Raw genomic sequence first — 13,047 nt, 5'->3', positions numbered from 1 at the left:
AGCAGCACTAGTATTACTTAATTGATCCTGGCACTCTTATAAGAAGAGGGCCAAAATCCAAGTTTTTTTCATACAGTAACTTATTGATGCCAAGTTCAGAATGTTTTTTGGCCTTAGACAGTGACCTTTGAGAACAATGTGTCATTTAAAATTACATAACTCCCTTCACTTTTTTAATCACTATTGAATCTTGTTGGGTTTTTTTTCAGACTGGGACAAACGGATTGAATACAAACCTGGCTCTGGAAGCATTCCCTTGTTTCCCAGCATTCATCTAGAAACATGTGATGGACCAGTTTCCTCAATACACACCACCATTGAATTGCAGACCAACTACATTGGAAAGGGCTGTGATCGTGAAACGTACTCAGAGAAGTCTCTGCAGAAATTATGTGGTATGAATATGTTTTTCAGTTGAGATGATAATATTTTTTCCAGATAAAGCACCAATTCCTTGTGACCTGTAAGCATGCAGTACTTGGGTTTAGCTCAGCTGGTTCATTTCAGATTGTAGCAATGAAAATATAGAGAGTGGTGATATTTGACGGGTGCTCTGTTCTTCTTTTCCATGTTTTCAACTCTTTTTCATAATTTCTCCCTGCTGATTTTTTTCTCTCCTGCTCCTATTCCCTTTTCTGTTTTTCTCCTTCCTCATTCTACCTCTTTCTCCTTCTTTCTTCCCTCTGCTACAAATACTGGTGTGACAGTGTAGTGAGATTTCAGGTGTAGATTTGCCATAATAGGAAGACTGTGGGATTTGAAGGGAATTGAATCTCCATGTTGTGTTTGAGTCTTCCTGACTCAGCTTTCTGTTCTGCTAGGTGCTGTGCCAGGGTGCAAACAAACAAAAAGTAAAAGAATATTTTGGGCAATCATTTTAGCAAAAATATCTAAGAAACATGAATTTCAGCTAAGAGTTGGCCAGTGGAGAAATGTTTCCTAATTATTTTCTTCCCTTTTCATGCTTTTTAATAACTTGGTGTAAAACACACATATTATATTCGAAAGATAAATTCAATACTTGAAGATACTGCTGTATGTTTTCAGACTTCAAGATTCTGTATATGGCAAAGCAATGGCTACATATTAAGCCTTTCGGCTTTTGAGATCTGCTGTTTCTCTTTCTCCCCTAAAATTCTGTTTTCTTAGAGTCTTCATCTGAAGCCCTGATGGTGTTGAACATTAGTTCTCATCTTCTTCACAATGTGTCTTTCCCTGGCTCCTGTCTGAGCTACGGTAGCAATTGTACAATTTTTTTTCATTTAAATGCTTGGATTTTGGCCTGAGGTGCTCTGGTGTGTGGCTTATATGCTTATGTGGCTTATGTGCTTTGATGACCACACAGATATGTTAAGGTCAATATACTAACCTTTATGAAATAATTTTGTAAATGAAATAAAAAATGGAGACCAAGTCCCAGGGAAAAATATTTTGTGGTTATGATTACAAATTATTAGTGGAGATGGGGTAAGTATGTAAAGGTTAATAGGAATAGTAGCATTGTCATAAAAGCTGGATGTTTTAAACCTGAAAATTGCTTAGTTAAGATTACAGAAACAATCACAATTATAATCCTGTATCTTTTTCCATCTGACTGGGATCCTAGAAAAGCAGATGAGAACTCATCTGCCAACGGTATGCATCTTCATCCTGTTAATAAGATTAAATCTGAGAGGCTGAGCAAGACTTGATTTCATAAAATACTAACATTTAAATAAAAATAAATGTGTTGTAGCTAAAGTGAAGTACTTTTGCCTCCTCTAAGAACCTGTATTGGCAGAAAAAGGAGCATTGCTTTATCCTGTTACAGACCTGAACTACAAATGGCAGTTCAGAGCAGATCACTATGAACAGGATCTAAAGCACCAAATCATTACCTTGACATAAAACACTATATCCAACCATATTATCATTGTAAGTGTAGGGCTGAAAGTAGGTACCTTCAGCTGCTGCAAAATTCCTTAATTGAGGAAGGTTGTGCAAAGTGTTAAGGGGTTCAGTTGGCAGTGTGGCTTCACTGCCTTACCTGCTGACACTGCAGTAATAGAAAAGAGAATTGCAAGTCTTTCTCTTTTCTCCTGAATTAACCAGGTGTTTCCCAATACTAGTCCAACTATAATTCGTAGTCTGCACCATGTGTAGACCGAAGCTGGTGAAAAGCAGAATGATCAAAACCATTTCAGTAGGTCTGTCAATGCCATTGTAGTAGTTGCAGGCAGGAGGACAGAAGTTACTGATGAACTTCCAGCTTTTGCTCAGCACATCCATGAAGGAACAGAATAGAAAGCACTTGTGAAAATAGATAGTGTAAAAGTATATGTAAATGGGGGAAAAAAATCTCACTGCTTTTTTTTTGTTCAAGTTTTCTATATCTTCATAGAGAGCAGACATGCTAGAAACTTGTAATAGGACTTGGATAAAAAGGTTGTAAGTGACAATGTGCTTTACATCAGAATTGCACTTAGACTGGCTTGCACTTTGGTATTTAATATTTTTTACCAGCCTTAAGGTAGAGAGAACTCCTGCAAAAGCGCGTTACATTATTTCCAGAAGTCGTTTTTCTCCCAGAAATTACCTTATTGTAACTAATGCCTGGGTGCTAAAATTCTTTGAAAAAGAAGAAAAGCCTGAATTTTTTTCTACCAGCAAAAAATCACTGTGCAGTTGCAGAGAGTGCAGAACTGAGTGATCACACACAGATCTGTGCTGTAGAAAATGCAGGGCTCTCTCTGTATAGTTAAAGACCCAGTTTATAAATCCTGTGCTCATTTCTTCATTTATCTGTCGGAAATCTGGAGAATACAGATGCTGAGGACAGTACATTAAAATTCATCGTTGTATGATGGTTTAAGTCTGCTTTTCCATAACTCCGTGATTTGCACTCACTTTGATGGTCAGGGTGGGCAGCTTAAATGATTAAATTACACTAGAGTCATTTTTAAAGTCAAGGAGTTATTATTGTTGTGCCTCAAAGCATTTTAGTAGGCATTTTTTCACCTTGTCATCTGACAATAATAAAAAGTAAAGACTGTCTAAAAGGCACAATTTGGACTGCAAAAACATCAAGAATAAATCACACTAAAACCAAGAATTGGTTAAAGAGCCTGAAATCTAGTGGAAAGATGGGTATGGTGCTGTCTTCTTTCCTTCTAAATGTAGATAAAATAGAAAATAATGAGATTGCTAATTTTCACCTATGGCAATTGGGAAACATAAACATGGAAACACTGATTCAAGGCCATGCTCCGGGTAAGATTCCACCCTCTCTCTTTTATCCTGGGTTGTGTAGCTTTGCAAGAAGCTGAAAGAAAATTGATCTGATCAAAAAGTATAATTTAGGCTTGGTGTTGTTGGCTCATTAGCTTCTAGCTCAGCCAGGAGGCTGGTCCAATTCAGCAGGCAGCATCACTCTGTGCTTATCCTGGCTCAAAGTTTGGAGCCCAAATATGCAGGACTGGGAGAGGAGGTGGGGCCAACTGCATAAATTGCTTGTGAAAACAAGCACTTTAATATGCAAGGGTTACCTTGAGAGTGTCAGTCCAAAACTGTGCTTCATCAGTGGCTCCTGCATTATTCTGGAAGCATTGTAGAAGAGAAGGACATCAGTCACTACATTTTTGGAGTGCACTGATCCATGGCATGACAAGACTGTTCTGGGAACGCCTCCAGATACATCCTGCTTGCACGGCTCCAGGTCCGTCTGTGTACATGGCCGAGCAGCCTGGGACTCTGGCTGGATTTATGAAGATAGAAAAAGTATATTTATTCCAGCTAAATCTCCCAAGCACATAATCCAGTGGTTTTTTACAGGGCAGGATTAACACACACTAACAGGATGAGATTCCAAACTAACCCGTAAATCTCCATAAAAATATGGGCAGATAAAGTAGAACCTGTTGAGCTCTGTACTGATTACCCAAATGCTCTTACACAAGCCTGTCCTTAAGTTGGGAAAATAAAGTAGTTTACCTGGGCAGCTTGACAAATCAGAGTTTAACAAGCTATATGGTAGTGTTCAAGGCCAGGTTGGGTGGGGCTAGTGGGAGGTGTCCCTGCCATGGCAGAGGGATTGGAACAAAATGATCCTTAAGGACTGGTCCAACCCAAACCATTCTATGGTTCTGTGAATATGAGAGAATTCCATTTTGGAGTTTCTCCTCAGATTCATTCTATTGGAAAAAATAGATCTTTCCAAATTTTCGTGGCCAGAGTAGATAAAGTGAGAGATGAAGCTTATTTACACCCATAATTTACCTAATATAAGCATATGACCATTTAAAAGCATATTTCCTTTGATAATACACCAGGGTGCAAGGAATTTCTGGTCCTTCTGTAAGTTTAAAAAAATGAACATAAATATTAGCACAAAAGAATATTGAGTGTGAAAATGATATTTCTTGTGCTCTGTGCAAATAATTTTATTTTTTAGTGACTTGAATGAAAGCAAACAAATTGTGCCATCTGGATAAACTGAGTTTGATGTATTCCTGTTGGTAACATTAGGGTATTTAAGCAATGCACTGTGGTGTATTATGCAGAATTACAATTTATAAAAGAAATACACTTTGTGCTCAAACTCTAAGCATGTAGGTGTTAGGTTTGATACTGCTATCACTTCAAAATAGCCTCATTTTACAGTAATAAATTTTGGAGAATTGTCAAGGCATTCAGTTACTGAGTGATGTGAATGTTTTCATATCATTATTATAATACCTTTTTAAAAATCCATATGATACATTTCCACACACTCTTGGCTTAAAATTTTGCACTCCTGCAGAGAGCTGGGATCTTTTTTCTCTCCTTGGATGCTGAAGGAGGGAAGAGTATCTTAGCAGGGGATTTTTTATGCAGTCGCGGTTGGTTCACCATATTCTTACTCGACAAAGCATCAACAAGAATACGAAGATTGTTTGTGCTTTTTACTCTTGGAATCACATTTTCTGCTAAATGCTGTCTTTCCCCAGCGAGGTAAATGCTCTGGGTAGCTCCTTACATGTTTTTAATAGTGCCTGACAGTTGTTAAGCTGTAAGAAAACACAGGCTGTAAAGAACTGTGATATTTTATCAGGGCTTGGCACCACCGTGTTTTCCATCTCAGTCCATCATTAAATAAGAACACATGGAGTTACAACCATCAAGTGTGTGCCATAAACCAGCCTTAAAGTGATATTATCTGTTTTAGGGTGAATGCTACATATGTACTGACATTCATGCCAATGTCATTGTGAATATCTGTGGCTGTCTACTGGACATTACGTGACTTGTCACCTGCATTTTACAACACATCATCCCCACATACCATGTATTTTCATACTATCAGGGAAGGAAGATTAATGAAGAAAATTTGGGTTTAGTCTTAGAAGTTCTTGAAATAACTGAAGAAATGTCATTAGTAAATTATAGAAAATAATGAAAATTTCCAAGAAAGATAATTTTAAAATATTTTCTCTAGTTTTCTGTGCAATACCTTTAATCTAGAAAAATCTTGCTGCTTTACAATGGTTGACATTTTAGAATGTTTATGTGGTTTGGCATCAAAGCTAACAGGACCATTTGGGTATTGAAAATAATCTAAAGAGTGGGAATCAGAACCTTGGCCTATATTACATTAATCTTCACAGCTTTTTCATTAGTTTCTCATCCTGTTACTCATTATATGTAATTTGCAGGAGCTTCCTCAGGTGCCATTGACCTGTTACCATCTCCCAGTACAACAACTAACTGGACAGCTGGGCTTGTCATGGATAGCAATGACATAATTTTTAAATTTGATGGAAAGCAAGGAGCCAAAATCCCAGATGGAATAGTCCCGAAAAATTTAACTGATCAATTCACCATCACTTTGTGGATGAAACATGGACCTAGTCCTGGATTAAGAGCTGAGAAAGAGACTATTCTCTGCAACTCTGACAAGACAGGTGAGTCTGTGTGTTGAAAAAATGTTATGCAAAGGGAGTATCAACATTAGTAGAGTGTTACCATCTCTCCTCATTTAATTTGGTCTGAGAAAAAGCTGGGTTGGTGCGACCCTAAGCATCACTGACTTAAGAGCTTACTGGGGAGACTGATGACTGCCTAAATATCCAACACTGGTTCTCCTCTTGGGTAACACAGCTGTAGATTTTCACAGAATCACAGAATATGCTGAGTTGGAAGGGACCCACAAGGGTCATTGAGTCCAACTCCTGACCCTGCATAGGACCATTCCCAAGTCACACCATGTGCCTGAGAGTGCTGTTCAAATGCTCCTTGAACTCTATCAGGTTTGGTGCTGTGCCCACTGCCCTGGGGAGCCTGTTCAGTGCCCAACCACCCTCTGGGGGAAAAACCATTTTCTAATACCCAACCTAAACTTCCTCTGACACAATTTCAGGCCATTCCCTCCTGTCGCTGGTCACCCCAGACAAGAGATCAGTGTCTGCCCCTCCTCTTTGCCTCACAAGGAAGTTGTAACTGCCATGAGGTCTCTCCTCAGTCTCCTCTTCTCCAGGCTAAACAGACCAAGTCCCCTCAGCCATCCCTCATAAAGCTTCCCTCCAAGGCCCTTCACCATCTTCATCGCCCTGCTTTGGACACTCTAATAGCTTAATATTTTATAGGAATATAAATTAGTTCTTTTGGTGTTTGGGATTTTTTTTATTCAGTTGGGATTTGTCTTTTATGTGTAAATGCTTTCAAACACATTCCCCTAACCCAAAGTGTTGGTGATGGTTCAGGTCACTGATGGTGTCGGTCCCTCCTTTCAGAGATGAACAGGCACCACTACGCCCTGTACGTGCACAACTGCAGACTCGTGTTCCTGCTGCGCAAGGACTTCGACCAGGCCGACACCTTCCGGCCTGCTGAATTCCACTGGAAACTGGATCAGGTACCCTGCTCCTCTCTTATCTCTATCCCCCTCTCCAAAACATAGAGAACAACTCCAATCCCAACATAGCTGCCCTGGGAAATCTGAAGTCTGTTGCAGTTATGCCGCAATTTGTAACTGTTACGACTCCAGCTGGGATCCACATAAAAAGATCTAAGTGAGTTAACTTGGTTTGAGTCATTTTATACACTAGGGTTTTTAACTGAATCATTTTAAATGGTAAGTAGAGGTTTATATCCTTTGGCAATGGATAGAGACATGACATTGCATATAGTTCCCTAAAAGTTTTCCATTTATCATTTTTTAAAAATCTGCTTTATCAGCACAATGGAAGTGATGGAAACCTTTTCAGTAAAGACTATGCTGACACACAGGCATTTGTAATGTAGTGTAAAGCCAATCTGCAGACTTCTTTTATCTGCTGTGCTGTATATAATGTCTCCTTATTATTAAGAGTATATCACAAGAAAATTATTATCAAAGAGATAAGAGTTGCCTTTCATAGTTTTATTAATCTTAAGCAAGATAAAGATCATTTAGATAAAAGGAGACAGACTTCAGCAAAGCAGTATTTTCTCAAAGCAAGTTTTTTCATGTTTCTGAGTCCAAACTATGATATTGAAGATGTAGATATATAGGAATGTTTACTTTTCTAATTCAGCTTCTAAATATATATATATCAAAATCTGATCTTCATTGTGATTATCAGATGAGTGTGGTAAGAAAGCATGTGATGACCATAGTACTTGGTTTGCATTTACACTGACCAGTCTGGAATCAGTTTTTGCTGTACTTGATATGAAATCTTACAGTGCCTCAAAGCAAATTTACAATAAATCATGTTGAAGATTGCAAGTCAGGAGTAACTGATGTCACCTCAGATAATGCTGTTCTGAGCACTGAAGATGGATTTCTATTTTTAAACTCTTTGCTAAGCATCTAAATTAATGATAATACAAAGTTTGTGTTATCAGTCAGTGCAGTCAGCTTTAATAACCTTACAGTGAGAATGTCCTCTCAACAACTGAAATTTGTGTGTAACTCTTGTAACTTGGTCATGAACCTTCCTAACTTCTGCTGAAAACTCCTACATGATAGAAACTACAGATAGAAGAGATTTTTAGGTCACATGATTGATTTCCTTTCATTTGGCTACTGTCAGTTGATTTCCACTGTATATTTTCAGCTGTTCTTTCTAGCTGAAAAAGAAAGTAAGATTAAAGTATAAAATAAAGTTTTTTATGAGTTGTGTGACCAGGCTTCCATGAAGATAAATTTATACTGTCGTGGTGATACTGCTGTAAGTTTTGTCATGAAGGGACCTCATAAAGGTTGCTTCTTTACTTCTTCTTCATGCTCCATCTGCCCTATATGGTGGAGTAAATTAAAAGAAACTGAAAATAAAACATATGTGAATAGTGGGCTGGTAAGGAATTTGCATGGTTTTGAAGACAAGGCAGTCAGAAGCTTTCACTTCCAAGTAGTAAAATTATGCAAGCTACTAATTATATACCCAGAATGATCTACCTTAGAAAGCACAGGATATTTTAGAAGCACATCAAAAAACAAGTTATGATCCCATTCAATATGAAAAGAAGCTAGGCCAAACCTTAAAAAGTAGATTTAAGTGCTCTAGATGCTAAATTTGCATACTTAGATATTGAATTACCTCAGGAAACCTCATCTTAAGAACAGTTCATTCTGTAGTGGCATATCCTCAGATTCCTCGTTGTTGCTTTTTGTTTTTCCAAGAAAAGCCTGGGAATTAGGCCTTACCTAAATGCTGTCCATGCTCTGACCATCTGCACTGTGATACAGGATGCTGTGGATGGCATTGCATGTATGACTCTGGAAGACAATGCCACAGCTGGTAGCAAGCACAGACATAGCACAGTAAAAGAGCACTTTATTGCTGAGCTCACTTTATGAGCCTGAGAACAATCCATAGCTTGTTTTTGCTGAGAGGAATCTGGTGACCTTGGAATAGGGTGAAGCATGAACTAGTGAAATCATTTATCATTCTTACTGTGGAACAGTAAAATTTATGATACCAGCTGCTTTGGGCTCTATCTACTCCACAAGACTACTCATTGTTTCAAGGCACTGACCAAGAAGGTGAGCTTATTGTCATTACAAGTTTAATTTAATTTTCTAGCTCTCATTTCTGTGGTGGATGTGTATGGCACACAGCTTAGTTGCAGACTCCATTCTTGGCTGAGTACAAGGATCCATGTAACATTTTACGTAGTTACACCTGAGCAGTGCATCTGAAGCCTCATGTTACCACATGACCATAACAGTCTTGCATAAAAGTGCCTGAAACCTTTACACAGTAGTGCCTGCCAAGTTCTCTCCAGGAAGATTGTGTCTTTAAGTTAGTTCATAAACCTAAGGATTTATTTGCAGTGTGGCTTTCAGTGTATTTAGCCCTATTTGTCACATTAGACTGAATGGCCTTTGCAAGGTGAATTTTTCGCTTCCTGTGCTGAGGATGCACAACCTGATAGTGCCATAACCCTGGGCTTGTGTGCCTTTAGTGTGCCAGGTTAACACAGGAGATGAGTATCTGCAGAAAGTGCTGCTAATCAGAGGTAACAGACTTTACACTGAAGGCATCCTTACTACTTATAAGAAACATGAGGGGGGAAAAAATTTAGATAGTCCAGTTTCATCCTTTTTGAAATTAACTATCTTAGTTATGGGAGAATCCATTACCAGTAATCTGGGAAAAAGGTACAGAAAGAGCCATGTTAAAGAAAACCAGTTCAAGTCTGTAATGCTGGGTAATAAAAACTGTGGTTTTCCCCAACAACTGCAACAGGTGCCCAGGTAGAGGTGGTTCCTTCCCTTTACTTATTCCAGTTTCCTTGGAAATGCAGGTGTTACTTTTGTTTCAGAATTATGACCTTATTCCTGAGTTTCCCATGCAAAGGTTTAAATTGAGTATAATGATGTGTTTGTCAGCTTTTTTTTGTGATTTCTTTTCTCATATTTAACTATTAGACCCGAGACCTTATTACAAAAAGTTTTGTTACCAAAGTCAGTAAAAGGCACCTAAATCACTATCTAATTGTCTCAAATGGATAGAAAGATAGATGCCATTTTAAGTGAATTATTTGGGCAGACAAATATACATTTGGGCCATCTAAGAAAAATATAAAAAATATAAAAGCTGTTTCTTTGAAATTCTTGGAAAGCTGTGAACCAAATCAAAATAATAGTTTGGATAATGAACCAAGGCATTCAAGCATTTGGTGACAGTGGAAAGCATACCATTAAATAGGACAATGCACAATGTATTTCACACTCTGTTCATCACGGATATTACATTTTTCATACAAATATGAGGATAGTCAAGCCAAAAGGCATTTTTCCTTCCCCCAAATCAATAAAATAGGAACACTTTTTTTTTTTTTAGTGGAAGAAGGCATCTGAGCCAGAAATTAGCAATTTTTTCACGTACTTATTTTTATTCACAATGGAAAATTATTTTCAGGATGTTATCACTCTGAAAATAGTCTTCCGGCCCACAGGCAAAATTAGTATTGATCCCATTAAAAAACAGGGAATGTGCTGCATGATCTGGAGTCATCCTAAGTCAGCAAAAAATTTATAAACATGCAGAAAGTTACTGTTTCTTTTCTAAGATGAAATAAATTGCTTTGAATAATCCAAAATAAACCTGCAGTGCTTTTAATTGTGGAAAAGCCCCAAACACTCACTTGTAAAACAGGAAGTAGAGAAAGAGGTTTAGATAAATCTGAATATGCTGCAATCTGTGTCTGTGTGAGCACATGGATGCTGAAGGATCAAGGCAAGGCCTCCATTTGCACTTAATCACTTCACTGAGCACACACACACACAAGTAGGGTCTTTACCCACAGAAAGAGTCATGTCCAGTCAAGCCCTTCAACCCCAGCTGCTGTGCAAGGACATTATAGACAAGGAACTGACTTCTGAAGAAATTGGTATTGCATGATAAGAGAGTAAAGTGACATTGATTTGGTACCTGGACTTTTTTTTTTTTAACAGTGGCATTTTTCTGAGTGAAAGTTGTTCTTATATGCTAGATTTTTAGAAACTGATTAGTTGTGTGCATCTGGTTTTGAGAACACCATTCACATCATGAAAACTGTAAGTGGCCTCCCTCTCAGAGAGAGAGAAAACGACTGAATACTGAGGGACAGAACACGGTATTCTCAGTCCTAGAGGGTTAAGGGTTCACCGAGGAGACAGGATGGTGCAAGTTTCCATCATCTCTGTGCATGAAATTTCCCCTCTTAGATAAGAGACCTCAGGCTTGCCAGTCCCACACTTTCCAACATGCACTGCTTTATGCATACACCTTTAATAAAACTACGGAGAGAAATCAGATTTTTTCCTATAGAACCAGTAAGAGAGAAATGATAAATGAATCACACTAATCCTGCAACAGAGATGAAATAATTCCAGAACTTAAAAAGTCTTTGCCAAATTTTTATTCAGCATCTTGCTTCAAAACAGTTTTTGGTAGCACAAGGATGAGTCACCAGTGCTGATAAATTCCCGAAATTTTTCTTTGAGATCCCAACTGAAAGAAGCTCCTTTAATATATGTTTTTAATGGAACTGCTACATCACTGCTAATAACAAAATCTTTACAAACTGCTCCCAGTGGCTGTCCAGAACTTGCTTTATGATATACAAATTTCCTTTGGGCCAGCTCTGAAGTATTGCCTACAGATTGATCTGCTGATGTGCTTTTCTGATTTCTGCAGTCCAGCCCAATGTGAAAGGCACTGACTGCTCTGTGCTTCTGTAAAACTTCTGCAACCCTTAAGGAGCAACCAAGCTGAGTATTTTGTCATTTCTATATTTTCATTTGCTTGAAATTACTTGGATATGTTTCTGGGTTTATGTTCTGTATTTTGCAATTGTCTCAATTTTTTGACCGTGGCAGCTTTATTACAATGGTTTGGGATTTTCAGACCTGTTTGTGCTGTCCTACTGTTCCCAAAGACTTAAGATGAGTGAGGACAACTCTCATGAAAATGATACCTGTTATGTGTTGTCTTTTGGCTCTTACATGGGAAACTGTTTTTCAGATATGTAGTTATGGTTGTTATCAAGGGAAGTTAGAACTACTGCAACCACTAAGCCCTTTAGACCCTAAGACACCTACTTTTTTTGATCAAATCAGACCAAAAAAAAAAAAAAAAAAGGAAGGAAATTCTACAAGAATAAAAAGGAATTTAAAACTGGCTGTAGTATCATGAGATGATAACAAGTATAATGCTCTTTCAGCACACTCTGGGAAGGCCCCAAAAATTCTTAGAGAATATCTTGATAGGGAGTTATTGATATGCCTAAACAAGCTGGATTAAAGTGTCTGTTAACTTGCTCTGTTCCAACAGTACTCTGGGAACTCTAGAAATACAAAGCCTAGGACTGAAATTCCCTATCAAGCTATAATGTGAAAGTGAATAGTCACATTTGCTTTCTTATTTTTCAGCTATTGCTAATATTTTTATTTTACACTGTCCCTGATTTATCACTTGTGCCACCAGAGTTTCTACAAAACGTGCACAAACTGTTTTGAAAATGTTGCTGAAGAGCCAGAGCTGTTACTTGGGCAATTTTCTGAGGCACCTCTATTTATCTTTCAAGAAAAACAGGTTGGCTTTGGAGCATTCAGGAGGTGGTTGCAGCATTTCACTAAGGTAGAACTGACATCTTTGTCCTCCCAAACGTAGGTTAGGAGAAAAAGAGGCTGTGCTATCAATAAATATAAATTCATTTGTGTATGTGCACGAGCTGTTTATTCCAGCCTTAGAGATTTGTGGATGTCTGTAGTTCAGGAAGAAAGGATGGTGTTGATTTTCCATTGATTTGCTTTCCACATCTGGGTAGTCTCTTGGCAATGTCAAAGGCTAGAAAGGCATATGTTTAAGCACATGATGAAAAATTATGTAAAAATGAAAAAATGAGCAGCTTTTCTAGTTATACAGTTAAAAAATAAATACAGGGTGTAGTCATCAAGTGTTACTGAACTGACATGTTTGCTTGATGCAATTTAGTGACAAGCAAGGTGGATTATAATAGAATTATTTCATCATGAATGAACTGCGGATCTAATTTACTAAGACACATGGAAGTTACAGCATGACAGCACAAAGACATGCTGCAGATACAGTACATAAT

General features: G+C 38.0%; 1 protein-coding gene across 1 annotated transcript in view; it reads left to right on the top strand.

The window, feature by feature from the left end:
- CLSTN2 (calsyntenin 2) overlaps positions 1 to 13,047 on the top strand; it is a 197,977-nt gene that overhangs the window by 140,415 nt on the left and 44,515 nt on the right. The window contains exons 5-7 of the mRNA XM_027650645.1: positions 210 to 395; positions 5,670 to 5,918; positions 6,747 to 6,868. Coding sequence (XP_027506446.1) covers positions 210 to 395; positions 5,670 to 5,918; positions 6,747 to 6,868 — 557 coding nt within the window. The remainder of the gene's footprint in view (positions 1 to 209; positions 396 to 5,669; positions 5,919 to 6,746; positions 6,869 to 13,047) is intronic.

This window comes from Corapipo altera, unplaced genomic scaffold (genome assembly GCF_003945725.1).
Source record: "Corapipo altera isolate COAL_440 unplaced genomic scaffold, ASM394572v1 54, whole genome shotgun sequence".
Lineage (NCBI taxonomy): Eukaryota > Metazoa > Chordata > Aves > Passeriformes > Pipridae > Corapipo > Corapipo altera.
This window is presented reverse-complemented; position numbering and strand designations above follow the sequence as displayed.